The sequence below is a fragment of the Spermophilus citellus genome, assembly GCF_964194105.1.
Source record: "Spermophilus citellus genome assembly, chromosome: 4".
In the NCBI taxonomy this organism is placed as follows: Eukaryota; Metazoa; Chordata; class Mammalia; order Rodentia; family Sciuridae; genus Spermophilus; species Spermophilus citellus.
Window position 1 is genome coordinate 130113035 of NC_138185.1, and position 12127 is coordinate 130125161.

Below are 12127 nucleotides of genomic sequence, written 5' to 3' on the forward strand. Positions count from 1 at the left end.
TGTTCCTTTTAGAAGTTTTAGGGAAGGGTCTGCTTCTTTGAGGCTTCTTAAAGCTGTCTGCATTCTTTGCCTCATAGCTCTCATCCATCTCAAAGCTAGCAGTCTGATTAAATCTTTTTTTACCTCACATCACTCTGACACTGACTGCTCTGCTTCCCTCTTTTACATGTAAGAGCCCTTCTGACTACACTCTTCCCTTCCACCAAAAAACAAGAACCAAAAAAAAACAAAGAAAAATCACCACCCTAATCTGCAAATACAAAACTATTCTTAAACCCATCAGGATTTCAGGGCAACCAACCCAAAATCTAAGGATACAAACATACGTTCCTTTAAGTAGATATGAGATGTAAGTCTTGCTTACCTGAGGGAGATGAAAAAAGACATTTGTAAAAATATGCCTTTAATGCATATTCTTAAAAAATAATAAGGTCTGAAGATCGGTGATCTAAACATCAATCTCAGATGAGAGAAATGGATCCTTCAATTTTTACATTTTTTAGATCTCAGTTTTCTATATTATTTCCAAAAAAATCAGTCAAAGAATTAATCAAAGAAGTATTTAATTATGGTATTTTCTGGTAAATGGATAGATCTGAAGACTATCATGCTAAGTGAAATAAGCCAATCTCCAAAAACCAAAGGCCAAATGTTCTCTCTGATATATGGATGCTAACACACAATAATGGAGCCAGGGAGTGAAGAAGAGAAGTTCATTGGGTTAGACAAAGGGGAATGAAGGGAAGGGAAGAGGTATGGAAATAGGAAAGACAGTAGAATGAATTGTATATAACTTTCCTATGTTCATTTTGAATACACCATCAGTGAAATTCCACATCTTGTTCAACCACAAAAATGGGATCCAGATTAGAATAAATTATGCTCTGTGTATATATGTCAAAATACACTCTACTGTTTATATATATATATATATATATATATATATATATATATATATATATATAACAAATAATTTTAAAAATTTTCCAAAATTTTTTCATACTGGAAAACACATGAATTTCCAGTTTAAAAAAGATTAAGAGAATGAATAAAATAGCTGATATCACAGTGTGTAATAGGGAATTCTTACAACCCTGAGCACAAAAAAAGAATAAAGTCAAATACTTCCAAACAACAGAAAAATTAGGAGACAGATGATATAAACCCTCTCATTAGCACCTCTGAAAACTTAGATGACAATGGAACAATGTCTTAATAATTCTAAGTGAATATTATTAATAAGTTAGAATCCACCTAACCAAATCTTCAGGATGACCTGAAGACATTTTCAGATGTATATGTCCTTAAATAGTTTCCTTGCATACATCTTTTCTTATGAAGCTTTTGGAGAGACATTCACAATCATAGAGAATGAGCAAAGAAAGAAAAAATGGGATTCAAGAAATGGAGGTCAATGGAGCACAAAATAATGATGATTTGAGTTCCCAATACGGGAGTTGTGTAACAGTCTTTATGAAAAAAAAATTTCAGATTGGAATCAACAGAAGGCTTTAGGAGTGTTATGGTTTGGATGTGATGTGTCCCCCAAAATCTCATGTGTGAGACAATGCAAGAAGGTTTAGAGGTAAAATGATTGGGGTATGAGAGCCTTACCCCAATAGGTGAATTAATCTCCTGATAGTAATTAATCCCCTAAGGTTACTGAAGGTACATAGTGTGTAGCTGGAGGAGGTGGGTCACTGGGGGCATGGCTTTGTACCATTTTGTATCTGGCAAGTGGAGATATGATCTGATCATCATGTGAGCCACGTCCCTCTGCCACACTCTTCCACCATGATGTTCTGCATCACCTTGAGCCCCAAGGAATAGAGTCAACTGTCTATGGACTGAGACCTCTGAAACCATGAGCTCTAAAATAAAATAAAATTCCTCCTCTAAAATTGTGCTTGTGAGGTCTTTTAGTCACAGAATGAATAACTGACTAAAACAAAGAGAGGTTCCAGTATGATAATTGAGTACCAGGCCTAGTGAAAATAAAAGTTCATATGGAACACAATAGAAGTTGATGATAAGTTCATAGAAAAATAATTTAAACATAAAATTATTAACTTTAGAGAAAACAAATTTTCTCAAGAAAATAAAGGTAAACACAGTGTACTACATGGCTCAGCTGTGAAGAAGATTTTTATATCATTAATATAATGAATACTGATATTCATATAATAAAAATGTATGAATACTAATATTCATACAATAAAAAATATAACAATTGATATTAAAATTGTAACATATTTGACATTTGATGTAAAGTGTATAAAGTGAGTTTGTATATGGTGATTATGGGATAAGAGTGTGAAAGATGGCAAAATCTTCTTTCCTAGTTGGAAGTCAATAGATAATGCCTAAAATTAAAATACCAATATCACTCTTTTTTGGTAGAATATGGATATGAACCAAATAAAAGTGTTTGATTTTAGGAAGCAGAATATGGTGTTGGTGATGTGTGAGGAATTATTGGGGTTTAGTAATATTTGATTCTTTAAACTATATGTCTTTATAAGTTAAGGAAATAAAAGCTAAAATTTTAAATATATGTAAACTATCAGTTAATTGCAAAGATAATTTGGGGATTTCACTCTTTTATTTATACTTCACTTGTTTCTAAACCCTGCATGATGATAATTTCCTATGAAATTGATCTTACTAAAGTATAATTTTAAAAAATAACATACTTCATCTGGGTCTCATGGCCCTATGTTAATGTTATTCTTTGGAGCAGTCCATGTTTAGAAATTAATTTGAAATTTTTATTTGTAAATAATACCTGGTAAGATGGCAGAGGAGCCACAGCTGGTCAGCAGAGGGAGGATTCCAGCATCTGCCGGGAATCAAGACCACATGGGAGTGTAAGACATAATTTCTGGACGTGGAAAAGAACTTGGTCATGAAAAAGAATGAATAAATGATAGAGAAATCAAAAGATCACTAGGCAATGCTGAGCTGACGTGGATCTGGGGCGAACAGTCTGGGCCTCTCAGAACACACACTGAGCCCAGATCGGCTGAATTCAAGCTCCCGTTCGCCTGCTTCCCGCAGACAAACAGCTGTGACTCAGCACTAATCCATCCGGCTGAAACAACTGGTCAGCCCTTCTCATCCTAAGGAGGTAAATGCCTACCGAGCCTTCATAAGTAGTGGCCACAGGTTTGAAATGGGGCTTGGGAGAGACAGTAAGGACCCACCCGTTGCATTGGTCGCCCGGCAAAGGGAAACAAACTGTCGCCATTTGCAAGAGTCACCACTATGGCAGAGAACTGATGTCATCAGACTGCGGTGGAGGAGATAACTTCATTGAAACCTGCGGCTACAGGTGTGTAATCCCCTAGCCTTCCCTCTCCACAAATCGGGGAAACCTTAAGGGCCCCTCCCAGCTCTCCCGTGAGTGTGACACCAAGCCCGAGGGAATCAGAGGTGGCGCGGGACCAACAGCGCGGAACTACCACTCCCACCAGGGCTGACAGCTAAGGTCTCTTGCACCAGCTACCGGGGGAGTGGCTACCGGAGGGCAAGTAAAATTCGCTGAGGATTCTCAGCCCCAAGCTATACAAACTTAGGGTCTGAGGGAATGGCAAACTGGAAGAGTGTGCCCAGTCGTTCATGAAAACAGGGCTCCTGGGAGCAGCAGACCCGGCGTGTAGCCAGTATTGTGATGAGCGGCACCCGTGAGAGGGGCCTGGCTACAGGAAAAGTGGGAAGTGACTAGACACAAGAGGAGGCCCTAGACACTCAGGATTGGAGACTCGCCCAGTCTGGGAGGAGCTGCTGCACAGTGATTGGTTCCCGCGTATTGACAGGAGAAACTTGACCTGGTGGGCACAGCGCCACCTACTGGAAGAGAAGTTAATCAAACTCTAAGACTGCATTTATTAGTTTTTTTTTCTTTTTTTCTTTTTTTCTTTTCTCTTTTTTTTTTTTTTGATTTGGGTTTTTCTTTCATTTTCATTTTTCTTTCTTGTTGTTTTTTTAATTTTTTTACAATTTTTTAAAATTTTTTTTCTTCTAATTTTAATTTTAATTTTTTAATTATTTTTTTAATTTTTTTTCTTTTTTTATTTCCTATTTTTTCTTCTTTTGTCTTTTCATTTTTCTTATCCCCCCTTCCTTGAATTCTACCTGCTTACTCTCATTATCTTTAGTGACTTCTTCCCTTCCCTTCTAATACCTTTCCTCCCAAGCATCAAATAAATTTAAAGGAGTAAACAGTAACTCAGCAGTCAAACAGAACAAGAAGTAACATGAGCAGCTTCAAAAATCAAGGAAGAAAAGGAGTACAAACAATGCAGGACAGCCTAAATATTCAGGAGGACCTAGAGTCATCAGAAAAATGGTCATATAAAGAACTCAAGGAACACCTTAGACAGATGGAATGGAACCTTAAAGAGGATACAAGACAGCAAATTCAAGCAGCGAAAGAACACATTGAGAATGAATTTCATAAACAGATAAAAGAAGAAGTTAAGCATCTCTATCAGGAGATAGAGATTATAAAAAATAATCAAACAATAATTCTAGAAATGAAGGAAACGATAAACCAAATTAAAAACTCAATTGAGAGTATCACTAACAGAGTGGAGCAAGTAGAAGCCAGAACGTCAGATAATGAAGACAAAATATACCATCTTGAAAAGAGTCTAGCCAACTCAGAAAGGCTGGTAAAAAATCATGAGAAAAACATCCAAGAGTTATGGGATAACATAAAAAAACCAAACTTACAAGTCATCGGGATAGAAGGAGGTACAGAGATTCAAACCAAGGGAATGAGTAACCTGCTGGATGAAATAATTACAGAAAACTTTCCACAAATATAAAAGGAAACAGATATACAAATTGAAGATGCATACAGGACACCAAGCACACAAAATCACAGTAGACCAACGCCAAGACACATTGTTATGAAGATATCCAATATACAGAACAAAGAGAAAATATTAAAAGCTACAAGAGAAAGGAGACAGATTACATTCAGGGGTAAACCAATAAGGTTAACAACGGATTTTTCATCACAGACACTGAAAGCAAGAAGGTCATGGAACAATGTATTTCAAACACTGAAAGACAATGGATGCCAACCAAGAATTCTGTATCCAGCAAAATTAAGCTTCAGGTATGACAACGAAATAAAAATCTTTCATGATAAACAAAAGTTAAAAGAATTTGCAGCCAGAAAACCAGCATTGCAAAGCATTTTGAGCAAAACACTACACGAGGAAGAAATGAAAAACAATAACCAAAACCATCAGTGGGAAGTGCCTCAGTAAAGACAGAGGGGGAGGGGAAAGACAATCATGGAGAAACAAACTAAATTTTTTAAAAAAAGGATAAACAATCAAACATGGATGGAAGTACAAACCATATATCAATAGTAACTCTGAATGTTAATGGCTTAAACTCTCCAATAAAGCGACATAGGCTGGTATCATGGATTAAAAAAACAAACCCAACAATATCCTGCCTCCAGGAGACACATCTGATTGGAAAAGACATACACAGGCTGAAGGTGAAAGGATGGGAAAAAATATACCACGCACACGGTCCTCGTAAGCAAGCAGGGGTGGCCATCCTCATATCGAATAAAATCAACTTCAAAACTAAGTTAATCAAAAGGGATAAAGAAGGACATTATATACTGTTAAAAGGAACCATTCACCAACAAGACATAACAATTATCAATATTTATGCACCAAATAATGGTGCTGCAAAATTCATAAAACAAATTCTCCTCAAGTTCAAGAATCAAATAGACTACAACACAATAATTATGGGTGACTTCAACACACCTCTCTCACCATTGGACAGATCCTCCAAACAAAAGTTGAATAAAGAAACTATAGAACTCAATATCACAATTAATAACCTAGACTTAACTGACATATATAGAATATATCAACCATCATCAAATGAATATACTTTTTTCTCAGCAGCACATGGATCCTTCTCAAAAATAGACCATATATTATGTCATAGGGCAACCCTCAGTAAATATAAAGGGGTGGAGATAATACCATGCATTTTATCTGATCATAATGGAATGAAACTGGAAATCAATGATAAAAGAAGAAAGGAAAAATCCTACATCACATGGAAAATGAACAATATGTTACTGAATGATCAATGGGTTACAGAAGACATAAAGGAGGAAATCAAAAAATTCTTAGAGATAAATGAAAATACAGACACAACATATCGGAATCTATGGGACACAATGAAAGCAGTTTTAAGAGGAAAATTCATCGCCTGGTGGTCATTCCTCAAAAAAAGAAAAAACCAACAAATAAATGAGCTCACACTTCATCTCAAAGCCCTAGAAAAGGAAGAGCAAAACAACAGCAAATGTAGCAGAAGGCAAGAAATAATTAAAATCAGAGAGGAAATCAATGAAATTGAAACAAAAGAAACTATTGAAAAAATTAACAAAACTAAAAGGTGGTTCTTTGAAAAAATAAATAAGATTGACAGACCTTTAGCCATGCTAACGAAGAGAAGAAGAGAGAGAACTCAAATTACTAACATACGGTATGAAAAAGGCAATATCACAACTGATGCTACAGAAATACAGAAGACAATTAGAAATTATTTAGAAAACCTATATTCCAATAAAATAGAAGATAGTGAAGACATCGATAAATTTCTTAAGTCATATGATTTTCCCAGACTGAGTCAGGAGGATACACAAAATTTGAACAGACCAATATCAATGGATGAAATTGAAGAAGCCATCAAAAGACTACCAACCAAGAAAAGCCCAGGACCGGATGGGTATACAGCAGAGTTTTACAAAACCTTTAAAGAAGAATTAATACCAATACTTTTCAAGTTATTTCAGGAAATAGAAAAAGAGTGAGCTCTTCCAAATTCATTCTATGAGGCCAACATCACCCTGATTCCGAAACCAGACAAAGACACCTCAAAGAAAGAAAACTACAGACCAATATCTCTAATGAACCTAGATGCAAAAATCCTCAATAAAATTCTGGCGAATCGAATACAAAAACACATCAAAAAACTTGTGCACCATGATCAAGTAGGATTCATCCCTGGGATGCAAGGATGGTTCAACATACGGAAATCAATAAATGTTATTCACCATATCAATAGACTTAAAGATAAGAACCATATGATCATCTCGATAGATGCAGAGAAAGCATTTGACAAAGTACAGCATCCCTTTATGTTCAAAACATTAGAAAAACTAGGGATAACAGGAACTTACCTTGACATTGTAAAAGCTATCTATGCTAAGCCTCAGGCTAGCATCATTCTGAATGGACAAAAGTTGAAGGCATTCCCTCTAAAATCCGGAACAAGACAGGGATGCCCTCTATCACCACTTCTATTCAATATAGTTCTTGAAACACTGGCCAGAGTAATTAGACGGACGAAAGAAATTAAAAGCATAAAAATTGGAAAAGAAGAACTTAAATTATCACTATTTGCAGATGACATGATTCTATACCTAGAAGACCCAAAAGGGTCTACAAAGAAACTACTAGAACTAATAAATGAATTCAGCAAAGTGGCAGGATATAAAATCAACACGCATAAATCAAAGGCATTTCTGTATATCAGCGACAAAACTTCTGAAACGGAAATGAGGAAAAACACTCCATTCACAATATCCTCAAAAAAAAAAATAAAATACTTGGGAATCAACCTAACAAAAGAGGTGAAAGATTTATACAATGAAAACTACAGAACCCTAAAGAGAGAAGTAGAAGAAGATGTTAGAAGATGGAAAAATATACCCTGTTCATGGATAGGCAGAACTAACATCATCAAAATGGCGATATTACCAAAAGTTCTCTATAGGTTTAATGCAATGCCAATCAAAATCCCAACGGCATTTCTTGTAGAAATAGATAAAGCAATCATGAAATTCATATGGAAAAATAAAAGACCCAGAATAGCAAAAGCAATTCTAAGCAGGAAGTGTGAATCAGGCGGTATAGCGATACCAGATTTCAAACTATATTACAGAGCAATAGTGACAAAAACAGCATGGTACTGGTACCAAAACAGGCGGGTGGACCAATGCTATAGAATAGAGGACACAGAGACTAATCCACAAAATTACAACTTTCTTATATTTGATAAAGGGGCTAAAAGCATGCAGTGGAGGAAGGATAGCATATTCAACAAATGGTGTTGGGAAAACTGGAAATCCATATGCAACAAAATGAAACTGAATCCCTTTCTCTCGCCATGCACAAAAGTTAACTCAAAATGGATTAAGGAGCTTGATATCAAATCAGAGACTCTGCGTCTGATAGAAGAAAAAGTTGGCTCCGATCTACATATTGTGGGGTCGGGCTCCAAATTCCTTAATAGGACACCCATAGCACAAGAGTTAATAACAAGAATCAACAAATGGGACTTAATTAAACTTAAAAGTTTTTTTCTCAGCAAGAGAAACAATAAGAGAAGTAAATAGGGAGCCTACATCCTGGGAACAAATTTTTACTCCTCACACTTCAGATAGAGCCCTAATATCCAGAATATACAAAGAGCTCAAAAAATTAAACAATAAGATAACAAATAACCCAATCAACAAATGGGCCAAGGACCTGAACAGACACTTCTCAGAGGAGGACATACAATCAATCAACAAGTACATGAAAAAATGCTCACCATCTCTAGCAGTCAGAGAAATGCAAATCAAAACCACCCTAAGATACCATCTCACTCCAGTAAGATTGGCAGCCACTATGAAGTCAAACAACAACAAGTGCTGGCGAGGATGATGTGGAGAAAAGGGTACACTTGTACAATTCTGGTGGGACTGCAAATTGGTGCGGCCAATTTGGAAAGCAGTTTGGAGATTCCTGGGAAAGCTGGCAATGGAACCACCATTTGACCCTGCTATTGCCCTTCTCGGACTATTCCCTGAAGACCTTAAAAGAGCATGCTACAGGGATACTGCCACATCGATGTTCATAGCAGCACAATTCACAATAGCTAGACTGTGGAACCAACCCAGATGCCCTTCAACAGATGAATGGATAAAAAAAATGTGGCATCTATACACAATGGAGTACTATGCAGCAATAAGAAATGACAAAATCATAGAATTTGCAGGGAAATGGATGGCACTAGAGCAGATTATGCTTAGTGAAGCTACCCAATCCCTAAAAAACAAATACCAAATGTCTTCTTTGATATAATGAGAGCAACTATGAACAGAGCATGGAGGAAGAGTAGGAAGAAAAGAGTAACATTAAACAGAGACATGAGATGGGAGGGAAAGGGAGAAAAAAGGGAAATTGCATGGAAATGAAGGGAGACCCTCATTGCTATACAAAATTACATATAAGAGGTTGTGAGGGGAATGAGAAAATAAACAAGGAGAGAAATGAATTACAGTAGATGGGGTAGAGAGAGAAGATGGGAGGGGAGGGGAGGGGGGATAGTAGGGGATAGGAAAGGTAGCAGAATACAACAATTACTAATAGGGCATTATGTAAAATTGTGGATGTGTAACCGACATGATTCTGCAATCTGCATTTGGGGTAAAATTGGGGGTTCATAACCCACTTCAATCTAATGTATGAAATATGATATGTCAAGAGCTTTGTAATGTTGTGAACAACCAATAAAAAAATTAAAAAACAATTTTATTTGTAAATAATGCAAGATGTTGTCATAATTCAACCAGTGGTTAATTTGGAAAAGAGTGAGAGAAGTTAATTGATATTAAGAACTTATTGTGGACCAGGCAATGAGCTAAATAATTTCACATCTGCTTGATAGAAAAATGGGGACTAAATTGAATAGAATTTTATATCTCATGTCAAGCACATAGAAAGCCTTCAAAAATATTTGAATCAATATGTTATCTCCCTTTTTATATCAGTTCCCAGAAGGTTTTAGCCTAGAAAGGAAAGTGTTGTTCAACATTACATTAACCATGTCTTTTATTTTCTGTATATTGGCATTTTTCATATTATGGAACTTTCTGACCCTTGGGTTTTGCCCTTCTGGGGTTAACCAGTTTCTAGAAATAGTGTCATAGTTTAGATGTGATGTATCCCCAAAAAGCTTACATGAGACAATGCAAGAAGGTTTTGAGGAGAAATGATTGGGTTTTAGCCTTAATGAATTAATCCCTGATGGGATTAACTGAGTGGGGACTAGAGGTAGGTAGGGTGTGGCTGGAGGAAGTGGTTAATTGGGGCGTGGCTATGAGGTATATATTTTGGTGGGTTTTTTTGGCTATTTATTTATTTTACATTTTAATCAGATGGGGTATAATTTCTCATTTTTCTGAGTGTAAGGGTTGCAGAATCACATTGGTCATGCAGTCACATATATATATACAGCAATAATAATGTCTATTTTATTCTGGCTGGAGGAAGTGGTTCATTGGGGCGTGGCTATGAGGTATATATTTTGTAACTGGAGAGTAGAGTCTCTCTCTCTGCTTCCTGATCATCCTGTGAGCTGGTTTCCTCTGCTACACTCTTCTGCCATGAATGGAGCCAGTCTTCTATGGATTGAGACCTCTAAAACCATGAGCCCTCATATAAACTTTTCCTCCCCTACAATTGTTCTGGTTGGGTCCTTTAGTCACAGTGGCAAAAAGCTGACTAAAACAAATAGTAAACAATTTCCTATGAAAATATTTCTCAGATACAAACCAATCAATCCAAAGGCCACCCTACAACCACCTCTTATTGGCTCTCATATCCCAAGCACTATCTGCCCTAATCATCCTAAGACCAGGTACCAGACAATTAGATAGCACCAGTCCCTATACCTAGAGCCTGTTGAAAATTCAAACTAGCTATCATAACTATCATAAGCCTGGTTACATGACCTTGCCCATTCCTTCCTAAGGAAAATGATTCTTGCCCATAGTTTCCTTCTCTTCCTCTGTTTCCTAACTGGTCCCCGTGCTTCCCCTCTCCTCCTGGGAGTTACATATAATAAACCATCCTTTCAATGGCATCTGTTGACTTTATTATGCATCAAAGTTTCTATTAATACCCAAAATTTTAAACACAGGAAATCTATCACAAAGCACTCAAGTGAATCAAACTGAAGCCTTTTGTATATTTTATCTAGTAGCAAAATGCTGCTAATAATACTAAAAATGTGATAACTGTAGCTGAAAACTCTTAGAAAATTCTAATTTGATAATGAATCTGGTAAATAATTCTAAATGAAAAACCACTACTGAGGAAAATATTGGCTGTATTTACGAGCATGGTATATATAAGTATATATGTATGGTAATAGTAATAGTGATAATAATAATATTACATCATGTTTGTAGAGTGTGTTTGTAGAGTGTGTTTCTATTTACTGCACACTTTATTACAGTTCAATTAATCCTGAAGTGCCCAAAGGGATTTTATTATTTTCAATTTTAAATTCAGATGTTTAGAGTAGTTAAATGGCTTACATAATTCTACACAGCTTAAAAGGAACAAAAGCAGAAATTTTTGTTGTGAAGATGAAATATGTAAGTCAAAATTCTTTGACAAATTAAGAGGTATTTTTCAAAATCCTAATTTCTTTGGCTAAATATACACTCCATATTAACAGGACTAAAACCACGAAAAGGCTTTTGGGTTCACTGGAAACTAAAAGACCTCTCCACAACAACCATACATGGTAGCAAGAGAGCAACTGAAAAATCAATAAAGGAAAGAATTGCAAGTAGTCAAGAACACATAATATCTAGTAAGTAAAATTTTGGTAACTGCAGAATGGAAAAGGTAGCCAAAATCAAGCATATTAGATTATGTATCAGTCTAGTTTTTCTAATAAGTTATTTTTATGAAGATCTTTAAATATTTGATGCATAGATTGTTTTTATAATAGTAACGTATCTCAGTCTTTTTTCCATTTACCTGCTATGATATTTTTATATTTTTTTTTAGGAACTTTGTGTCTTTATGTACATTATATATATACTCACTTTTAGCTATATTACTAATTGGAAGATAATGTCTTTCTAATAGATTTGTGTATTTCTTGTAAAAAAATACTATGATTAAGACTTGTTTTTTATTTAGTCTGATGCTATCTTAATTTTTAATACAAATGATACTTAATTTATCTTTAATATAATTATTGATAGAGTTGGTTTTATTTCTATTATGTTCCT

The 12127-nt window shown here is 35.6% G+C and overlaps 1 protein-coding gene across 1 annotated transcript in view; it reads left to right on the top strand.

Annotated features, from left to right (window-relative positions):
* The window catches only part of FAM227B (family with sequence similarity 227 member B), a gene marked incomplete at its 3' end in the record, with an annotated part of 73830 nt that extends 62122 nt beyond the window's left edge, over positions 1–11708 (top strand). Inside the window, exon 7 of the mRNA XM_081292869.1 lies at positions 11563–11708. Within this exon, the coding sequence (XP_081148995.1) occupies positions 11563–11708 (146 nt within the window). The remainder of the gene's footprint in view (positions 1–11562) is intronic.
* Between the last annotated feature and the right edge of the window lie 419 nt (positions 11709–12127).